Here is an 11,460-nt window from a genome sequence, read left to right as displayed (position 1 = left end):
CTCTGTTAAAATGTTTTTATTAGAAAAATTGTTTATTTTAAATGGCATCTAATTAAAAATTTTAAATGTTATAAATTAAAGTAACTTCATATACTAATAAAAGTTATATTACAAAATTGATTTAAAAAATCACACGGTTACACATTACACACAAACAATGATAGTTCAAACAGATGAATGATTGTATTATAAATTAACATTTTATACTTTTATTAAAACGTATAGCAATACTTAGTATAAAAAATATATGAATACTCACATACTTAAAAAATAAATGTATTTAAATAAAAATAAAATAACATAATATGCATTATCCATTCACAGAAAACATCATTCCGTTGTCTGTTCGGTAACGATCACAGCAGTTGTTTGGGTGAGCTCGAAAAATAATATATTATTTTTTCATAATAAAAAACTTAAAATAATGATTAAAAAATAAAACGTATCGTACAGAGATCGCGACTATGTTGAGGGTACTAGGTAGGGAGGGGTTTGGCGATGTCAAGCAGGTATAAATACTGCGAATAAGACGACCGCAACAGTGATGTCGATGATTGATGGAATTTTCCATAACCATTCGATAACAATCGATTACAGTCTTGCAGTTAACATTTTGGAGGCTGACATTGCAAACAGTTTTCCATTTGAACATCGAACTCCTCTATTTGTAGCGTACAATCGAAAAAGTTATACTTTTTATACATTCTCCGAGATGCTTCTTTCAAAACCATTGTTGTATTCACTCCAGGTTCTAAAGTAAAACGTTCATTTTAGAGTGATCAAGAAGATCAAATTTTAATCTAATCAAATTTGAATACTTACTGACTGCCAGATGGGCGGCTAAAGCTATTTTGTCTGGACTTAGAGCCCACACTCGAAGATTATGTACTCTAACTACGCCGTCAATACTCATGAACGTCTCCAACACATCAACAAAATTGACCCCTTTAGGCATTCCTTCCATCAAAACAACCATTGTGTCTCTTAGAATATTGAATGTAGTGATCAATACCAAAATGGAGAACAAAAATGTGCAAATGGGATCAACTATCTTCCAATCAGGCTATAAAGTAATTTTAGATTAGCACTATTTAAAATAGCAAATTTTATTTCAATTAAACAAAAATAATTACCTATCATCGTCATAAATAATTAAATAAAAGCTAAAGCACGAGAAATTGGTTCGTAAAATAAATATTAGAATCGACATAATACTAAATTGACTTTCTGATGATTATTTTAAAGAATTTTTTTTTCAAACTTGGTAGATATTTTTAATGAATACAAACCCTAAAGTAAACAATAGCTGCTGCCACCAAAACACCCAAGCTTTGAATTATGTCACCGAGAACGTGAATGTAAGCTGCTCTTACATTTATATTAGATCGGTTTGTGCCTTGTTCCTCATGGCTATGCGATCCATGACCATGAGAGTGCGAATGTTGATGAAGGGTTAAACCCATTCTGTGGTAGGAAAAAAATAACATAAGATACATAATATGTTACTTTAATTTTAATTTTAACTTAGATCTTAAATTTAATTTTTCAAAGTAGCGCTTCTTTAGTTTTTATGAACAAATAATAAGAACAAAATAGGTAAAAAGAGTATTGACATATGTTTTGATTAATACATTTATCAGCAAAATGAGATAATTAATAACTTAGATACTAGATTCATTTAAGCAATAATTATTAGTTGATAGTAATGAACTTCACCGGTGTTTATACTTTAGGTTAACACTTACACAAGATTTACACATAATCCGACAATGGATGTTATAACCATAATATTAGCATCGATGGTATAAGACATGTCTGTGATACGTTCAACAGCAAGGTATAACAGTACGCCAGTAACAACCCAAATAAGTAGTACTGAAGTCAAGGCGCCCAAAACTTCAGCCCTATACCATCCAAATGGCATTGATTGCGTAGCAGGTCTTGACGCTACCCAAATAGCGCATAAAGATATCATAAAACTGGCAAAATCAGTAAGCAAGTGAGAAGCGTCTGTAGCTATGGCCAAACTACTAGACATGTATCCTCCTGGATATTTAATAAAATACATTATAAAAACGTTTGTTATTAGACATTCTATCAAGCACGTACCGACAGCTTCTCCAACCATGAAAAACAAACACAAAGCACTGGCAAATATGAGCTTCCGCCGGGCCTTATTTTGATCTGATGTGCTTTCTCGGTAAGGGTGACAGTGTTCATTGACTAAAAATAAAAATAGTGATATCTTAGACTTTATACATATAAAGGAATACATAAACTTAATAGTACGCAGTATAGACAAAAAGAGTGGCGCAACCGGAATTTATTTTGAGAAGATTTTTTCAAAATAAGTACTTTAAATGAACTTGTTGAGCAAAAAAAGTTCCAAAACGACTAAAATTCAAGAATTTCTTTTATCTCGAGGGGGCGCCACTTGAGTTGAACATCCAAGTAATTGTTGTTTTGCATTTATATATTCTTAGAAGGGGTTTTAAAGATAAATATTTTACAAGTTCATTGTATTTTCCATAAAGTATGAACTGTTCACTAAGGGACATAAGTCGGTTCAAGTTTTTGCACATGTCAATAACATGGCGCTTGTACAAAACAATAACAAAATTTATCATCTTTAATATTCAAATGTTTACTATTATATAAATTGTAAGGTGGGGCTATTAAACGAATGAAGAATCTAATTTTATCAAGACAAATAAGTCAACAAATTGATTAAAGTTCAATTGTCACTGGTTTTAATGCTATTATAGAATTTATCATACTTCGGATATGCAATAAATGAAGTGTTAGGGCATAGTTACTAATTAATATACCTGATATCATAACACGCTAACGCAATTTAAATGAATTTTTATATTAATAGTCATTAATAAATTTCATCAATAATATTTCTAGATCTAAGTTTTCAAGTGTTTTTGTCGAAATATTTTAAACTATTGAGTGTTTAGCTTTGTACTTGATTCGTCTATTTATTTGAACTTGATCAGAATAATCGTAAAAACCAATGATATTTTTAGTGATTTTATAAATAATGGAACATTTTTGAGTACTGAAATTTATGATCAATAAATACTATACCGCGAAATATTAGCATCTAACTAGTGAAGTTATTTTGATTATTTATTATTTGGAAAATTAGCGTACTTACAAATTGTGATTGGCGACTTGGGATCGGACGAGTTCTGTTTCTCGTGGTTGGCGTTAGGGTCATCGGCAGACGACACTAGTGTAGCACAACATCCTGAAGGTTTGCCATGTATACAGTAGACTAGCTGTTTGCCGGTGGACCCTATCGAGGCTTGCCGGTTAAAATGTACTCCAGTTCCCGTCATGGGTGGTGTGCTCATAAACACGTCCTCATTAACGGAACCGTATTTCGGATTATCCGTCAACCTGTGAAGTAATCATAATAATTAAGCACGTGATATTAATGAAACTCGTGAAAATATGGTAGATTAAATGCTTATTACAAGAATACTGTATCTTTATCCATGTAGGCTAGAGAAACTCTGTGTTGCCGTGAAGATGGAACGACTCGACAATATTTTTTTATGCTACACTGTTATATTAATTAAGTTAATGCAAACAACGTCTCGGCCGAAACTATAGACCCCGTCGATTAGGCTGAAATAATGTGAACAATCACAACATTTTTCAATTGGAAGTGGTTTATCTCTATGCAGTAATTGTTCACACACAAACATAAGTGCGATAAGAGGTGTTTTTTGGTTGACTTATATTATACTTCCCCCGATATACACAGTATTTTCTATTCAAATACAATAATAAGTAGTAGGTGTAATATTGTCGGACAATGATCTTTTAAAAGTAATCTTCAAACCTATTATAAACTATTGAAGAAACAACTAATTCAAATTGTCTATTCTATGTTATTCCTAACTGGTGCACTTGTACGTTTAATAAAACAAAATATATATAACACCTGTTAAGAGGATCTATGCTTAAGTTAAATATGACAAAATTAATAGAACATTGTTTCATTAAGATTAAACACAAATGCAAATTCGTATACAGACTAAGTAAAAAATTAACATAAATTATTGTTTTGAGCAAATTTGTAATTTGAAACTACAATTAACAACTATTTTAAGTTCAGCAAAAATATATTATTTAAAAATAAACAGAAAAAAATTTAAGCAATAAATAATTAAGGTTTTCATAAAAATCTATTCAATATTTTACAAACAATTACATTTATAATACAATGCAGATAAGAAACAAGATAACAATAGAAAAATATCTATAGTGTAAATTCGCAAACTAGTTTTTAATTATTTAAGCATTAATTAAATATTCAATGTGAATTAAAATATCCAACAAAATCAATTTTCATACACATGTTAATTAAGCAGATTATACTCAGATGGCTTAAATGACTTAAAAAACGTAACCAAATGTCTTTTAAAACTTATAAACATGTCTTATAAAAATGATCCAAAAAATGTAATATAACACGTTAAATATCAATTTATGTTCTATTAAATTACATTAAAATAATAAATACTTTATTAAAATGCCTTAAAAAAAATTTTAATGTAAATTTTTTTGATTTTTGTATACAATGTTTTAATTTGTATTAAAAATATTATTTTTAGTTCAAAAAGTATTTAAAATTTTTTAAATACTGTATTTTAATCACAATATATTGATTAGAGCGATTTGAACAAAATGTTTGAGAAGTCTAACTTATCTTGTTTCTTCCTTAAATTATTTGTATATAAATAAAAATACAGGTAACTTTCATAATTTTTGGAAGCTAAGCCTTACTAGACTACTCAGATTGATTCTATGAATATTTTTATACATAATATAAAAAAAGTAATACGTATCAAAAATGTTCATTGATTTTCCCAGTACACTCATAATTTGCCTAATTTTAATGAAAGGAAATGATTTTTGCATAAATATCCTTTAAGAAATGTTAAAAACAACAAAAGTAATTTAAAAATAAAAAAATAAAAGTTAAATTTTTTAATTCTTCATTACATAAATTAAAATTTTTACTGAGCAAGAATCGCCTAAAAACACCATATAAAATACAATATGTATTGAAATTAGAGCACTAATACTAAGTAACAAGTCTTTTTTAATAAAAACAATTTCGTAGATTTTATCGGATATTAGAATTCATTGAAAAAATTACAAGATACCACTTACAAAATGAAAAATTTATCATTAAGTCACAAATGTATAGAAAATTATCTTGTCAGTTAATAAATAATAAAAACATTATATTAATAAATATTTCAAATTCAATTCACATAAAAAATTAAAAGAACGTTTATGATTAATTAATAATTCAATATTTTTTTTTTTAATAAATTATTTTAACTCTTTAGGTTTATCCTAAGTATCATTTTGTTTAACAGCTAATAGTGTTTTTTATGAGAATATTTTTAAAGAATAAGAATTATTTTTTACAAGATAATATTTCCTGAAATTTTAGATAAAAAATATAAGTTTTAATTTGTAGCACTTAGACTTACATTTTGATACTAATAAAATCGATTTAAACTATTAAAGCGTAAAATTGTAATAATTAATTTTTCAAGTTATCACATAATTATGATATGTAAAATAGAAATATTCTTATTTTTATTTTTTATTTAAGCGAATACCAAACCTAATATACATCAACAATTAGATACGATATACTAAACACACCCAGAAGGACACACGTGTGTAATATTTATATAGCATTAAATTATCTATTTAATTTTGTTTGTTAAAATCTTAAACAAATAAAAAACTAAAATATTTAATGATTGTCGACAATTTTAACATGAAATTGTGTTTTTTCGATAAAAAAAAATTCTTGTAACGTTCTTAATCGACGATTTATTATTAAAAATACAATTTCTTATTATTTAATATCGTAAAATTGATCAATTTTACTTTTATAAATGCAACTGGCGATAACCAATGATATTAAATTTAATAAATTCATTTGTTTAATGCGCATTTAAATAATGTTGTTCAACCAATAAATTCGCCAAAATAAAACGCCATTTTTTCCAATAATTACTTTAAAGAATAAAAATTTATGAAAATTACACTTGAAAATATTGAAACCGATGATAATTAAAAATACAATGATTTTAATACAAATATCATAAATTATAATTAGAAATATATTTGTTGAAATTCTTCCTGATTTACAAAATTTTGAATAACTGAATTGTCACAAATTAATTTAAAGACCTTGAAAATCAGAGTTAGAATTAGATATATTGATATATTGATATAAATGAGTTAAGAAATAAGAAAATATAGAAACTAACAAATATTAGTAGAGCTTTCCCTTTGCACCTTCCTAACACTTAAGAATATACAAGTTAATTTTAATAACACCGCAACACAATGGAAGATACTATTTAACCATATTTTGAATAAATTTCCTTGATTTTATAATAATGTACGTGTACATCGAATTTGGAATTAAGTGAAAACTACACTTAAATATTAAGAAGACAATTTTTTTTATTCGCCTATTCTATTAAATAAAATAAAAACTTAATTTTAATAAGTATCGTTTAACTTTTTTGTATGTAAATTATTTTGTCTAAATACTTATCATACATAAAGAAACCATAATTTTATACATACAATTTTTCCACAAATAAATAAAATTAATTCAAAATGAAAATATAAAAAAAAAAACTTTTAATTATTTAATTATTTTTCTGAACGCTCATTGCAGCGTAAATTAAAAAAAAAATAATTATTAATACATTATTATTTGTTTGGTGTATCTATCCAATGGAATACTAATTACTATATGATATTTAATCATTACCCGAAATTATACGAATGTGTTATAGTAGTTAACATATCAATAATATTTAGTTGTATGATAATTATCAACAGGAAAAGACATTAAATAGAAATAATCGAAAACAACAGTCAACATAGTTATTAGTAGTAAACTATTTTTATTTTATTGACCAGCTATACATAAACTACTGAACTTGAAGAATACAAATCTTAATAATGTCAGGAAACTTTAATAACTATGCCAGTCAATTTTTAGAATATTTATACTAAGTTCATTATGATGTTATCAACGTCATGAACGTGGCGATGATAACAGTAGTTGTCATGATGTTTTGGTAAGTTAGTGAGTGATATTGTTCCTTTGTATGTAGAACGTATTTACAAACTAAGTATTAAACATTCCAGGTATACAGATCAGACAATATGACAGATTTAATTTATTATACGTGGCACATTCATAAGTTAATAATCACATATAAATAACTTGTGTTAAAAAAAAAAACAATCTGTCTCTCTATATTAGAAAAATGATAAAAGAAAGTGCACGTCAAGTTTTAAGATTTTTACTCTCATTGAATGAATGTCATTGAATAAAACTTTAATCCTCTAATTTTCAAAATATTATAACCTAAATGATATTGAAAAAACTTTACCTAAAAAAATATATTAATGCATCATTTTATTTAAAGATAATATTATTATTTAGTGCTACTGTGTAAGTATATAAATTAAATACTTGACCGACCCTGTGTAGATGGGGTTAAGGCGAGGAAAAAGAAGAAGATGTAGGCATATAAATTAAAATCTTCTAGATTGTTTTAATTTTATATAAATAATATAGTTCCACTTATACAAATTTAATACACTATATCCTTATACGATTAGATCATCTGTGTACTGATAACTAAGAAACTGTTTCAAACACTCAACGTTGTTTCAATAGACAAGGAGACGACCTACTGCGAAGGAAAAGAAGGCAAGTAGGTTAATGATGACTGAGGCCATGCCATATAACTGATATCAGCTTCACACTGTATGTAAACTAAAGTTTGGTGAGAAAGTCGATGGTCATTACTTATATTTTATAATTATTTATAAGTATCTTTTGTTCGATACTACATAAAGAAAAATAAGTAGATTTAAATTAATCTTTGAGTGTTTCTTAATTCAAATAAAAATAATTCTCCATTAATAAACTAGATTGCATCACATATAACAGTAAATTATCCTAATTTATTATTCAGTAAAATATGACTGTATAAAGATACAAATGTGCTCAATATAGATACACCTAATAATTATTTAAATAAAAAAAAATTCTATATTAAAACATTCAATAAATTCATAAAATTTCATAAGTTACAATTAAATTGTATGACACGATCAATTTCTTCATAAAGTTATAATTTTGTCAGATTAATTATAGTAGTACACTTATAAAATTATGTGTAAATTAAGTAATTATAAAATCGACTGTTTTGTTAAAAAGACATACACGTCACAACAGATTTGACAGTTGAATCAGACAAAAAAAGTACATCGCAGTATTATACAATATTTAATTAGTTGATAAATAGTTAATTAATGTTATAGTCTGCATTGACGGAAATTGGATAACATAAAAAGACACTTTCAAATTAAAATATAAAAAACTTTGTCCCCCTAAAATATCTTACCAAACTTGATTTTCGATATTTGACATTTTTTTGTTAATTTTTAATAAAATAAGTTTTAGTTTAACCAAAGCAAGGAAATTCTTTTAAAACTATCCAAAATATTAACTTTTATTTAAACCCCCGCGACCAAGAGGTCCAACAGGTCTGAGTGCATGGGAATTATGTTCACCTCGATAATAACTAAAACTAAACCCCCTCTTCCAATTTTAACAATATTTACGCCCATGTTAGCGTGGTTAAAATATACATTGAAAATTATTTTAACTAATCATGAGTAAACAAAATTTGATTAACGCTAATAACAATTAATTTTACAAAATAGAGATCAAAGAATACAAATAAAAATGATAAAACAGGTCCAAGAGTTTGTTTGTAGTTTTTTTATGTAAAATTTCTAAAGTATCAAACAAAATAAGTCTGTGGTCTTAAAAATTATGGGGTTTATCATCATGACGTTAAAAAAATTCTCTGGTTCTCCAACTCTTAAGTCACTTAGTAGCCATAAAAAAATTTGATATTAATTTAAAGACGATCATTGCATCAACAAGTCTGGTCAATTTTGTCTTTAATTTATTATTAATTTAATAATTTGAAAAGTATTTAATTTTATTGACATAAATGACAATGTAAAAAAAATGATCCGATCCAAATTTGTTTCATTTAGTCTCGATCTGACCTGATCCACAGAAAAAAATATATTGTAATTAAAAGGTTTTAATTAAAAAGGAGCAATTCATTATTCGAAATATAAAAAACATATAGTTGCAACTAATCAAATAAAGATAATACGGAAAAATAAAGAGCAATTAACAATGCTAAATCACGTTGTATTAAATTCAAAATGCTGAACGAGACAAACTAAACATGATAATATACGTGACATTCCACTTGTGAGTTATAACTGTTCGGTATGTACAATACTAGCCTTTTAAAGAGGAAACTTATCTAATAGTGAGCCAAAAAAGAAAAACTAAATAAAAGCAATAACACATTTACATATAAACATATATAACTACATATTTCTGTAAGACACATTTGATAAAGTAGATCATTAGGAATTACACAGTGACGAAAAATTTATGTTATCGCATCTAAATTGCATAATACATCCCATGTACTGTAAATCTTACAATAATGAACTATACATTTAAACCGATTTAATTATTAATAAAATCTCAGTCATAAAAATGATAAAACATGGATTATTTGCAATGATTTACAACATAATAAATTTAAAACAGGAATTTTTCAAAGCTAATTTTATGTTGTCGGTAAAATACCAAAGTTGAAATTTTTTCCTTTGAAAGTCAACATGTGTAACAATATTTTGTGGAATTTATATGGTTTGATTTTCTATCCCACTGGAGAAAAACTAAGTTAAAGTTGCCTAAAAATCGTTATTTTAGAAATTTGAACTTTTCTATACTTGTGTTACTAAAAAAAGGCCACAGTAAAAAACTTCAAAACACAATTAAACTATAATACTGTATAATGTTAATATGGTGCAAAGAAATTTTGATAAAAAAAAATTGTATTTCATTGTTAATTTTTACAAAAACAAAGAAAACCTTTTTCAAAATTACTTAAAAAATAAATTAAAAATTAAAAAATCCTATTGTTAATTACTAGACATGTTAGAAGACCTCATATGAAATAGTGATAAAATTTTCAAGTCTTAACTTTAAATACAGTTTCAGGGATATTTTTACGAAATACCGGTATTTTGCAATTTCAAAAATTTGACAGGTCATAAATCAACTTTCACCTAAACATTTTTTTTGGAAATTTTTTTTTATTTAAATACTAGGCACTCATGTATGAAATTTCAAAAAAACTTAAAATGGTCACGCGATCACTCTGGATGATTTAATATGATTTGACCTTATAATTAATAATAATGGAAAAATCTTATCAAATTAAATTTTTTATCAAAATTAACATAACAATAAAAACTATTGATCTCGAAAACATGCAATAATTATTTACACAACTTAATAACTTCCCTTTGTTCCATTAATGTCTAGGTCACTTATAACAAAGTTTTAATTCATTAAATTATGATATTGTCGAAAAAATAACTCTCAGTATTGTAGTTGTGAGACAGGTCGTTAAAAAAGTATACAAGTTGTATATATTTATACATATAAGTAAAATATTCTTCCATAATTTTGGTGGTATTATTTGATCGATATTTGTTCGTTTTTTGGTAAATTTGATTTTAAACTACCTCAATGGTAAGTTAAATATATGTTAAGTAATAATGTTATACGACTTACAGTTTAAATGCACTCATATACTTCCAGTAGTAACATTGAGTAGGCCAAACCCATCTTATTTTTGTAACATTTTTTTTCGTGAACAGTTGTTTATATGAAGTAAAAAACATTTAAAAATAGAGGATACTTAAACTCTGTTACTAAGTATAGTAAAAATATGAAATAGCCATGGAAATCACACAAACACAGTTACATTTATTATTTATTTAATACACGCCAACGCACTTACAGGTGAACACCAAGACTGTGTTTTGAAAATCATTTTACTAGAAACATAATGAAAAATAATGACTTTGTTATAACTATAAGAAACATGTAATTCTTTATTACTGTATACTAAATATGTTATGGTATAGTACACAATCGTCTCCAATAACTACATTATTGTACTGCAAAGTTAGCTCTAAGCTAATGAACACTAATCATAGCGTCGCACTCTATGGTGGATACTGAATAGTATCTTAAGACACATTCGATTAGCAAAAGATTACACTAAAAGAATTATAGAATCGGTTAAAAAAATAATTCCTTAGAAAATACAGATCAAAGCTATTCAAAAATGATTACACACAATCAATGATATTACAGTTTTATAATCAAATAAAACAAAACCTAAATATAACTTAAAAAATATGAAAAACATATTTTTTTAAGTTATGATTTGGTCTGGTTCTGCGTAAACATTATTGATATACAAA

General features: G+C 26.0%; 1 protein-coding gene across 5 annotated transcripts in view; it reads right to left on the bottom strand.

The window, feature by feature from the left end:
• LOC126900191 (zinc transporter 2-like) overlaps positions 1-11,460 on the bottom strand; it is a 48,978-nt gene continuing 37,518 nt past the window's right edge. For 4 of the 5 annotated variants that reach the window (XM_050675699.1, XM_050675698.1, XM_050675700.1 and 1 more), the window contains 6 exons: positions 3,164-3,408; positions 2,110-2,223; positions 1,746-2,046; positions 1,290-1,464; positions 823-1,063; positions 1-751 (listed from right to left, as the gene is read on the bottom strand). In XM_050675699.1, the coding sequence (XP_050531656.1) occupies positions 606-751; positions 823-1,063; positions 1,290-1,464; positions 1,746-2,046; positions 2,110-2,223; positions 3,164-3,408 (1,222 nt within the window). In that variant the 3' untranslated portion in view covers positions 1-605. Of the gene's footprint in view, positions 752-822; positions 1,064-1,289; positions 1,465-1,745; positions 2,047-2,109; positions 2,224-3,163; positions 3,409-10,762; positions 10,994-11,460 lie in introns of those variants that run through there. The other variant, XM_050675703.1, reaches the window with a different exon arrangement.

Source organism: Daktulosphaira vitifoliae, unplaced genomic scaffold (genome assembly GCF_025091365.1).
Source record: "Daktulosphaira vitifoliae isolate Bord-2020 unplaced genomic scaffold, ASM2509136v1 Scaffold_3, whole genome shotgun sequence".
In the NCBI taxonomy this organism is placed as follows: Eukaryota; Metazoa; Arthropoda; class Insecta; order Hemiptera; family Phylloxeridae; genus Daktulosphaira; species Daktulosphaira vitifoliae.
This window is presented reverse-complemented; position numbering and strand designations above follow the sequence as displayed.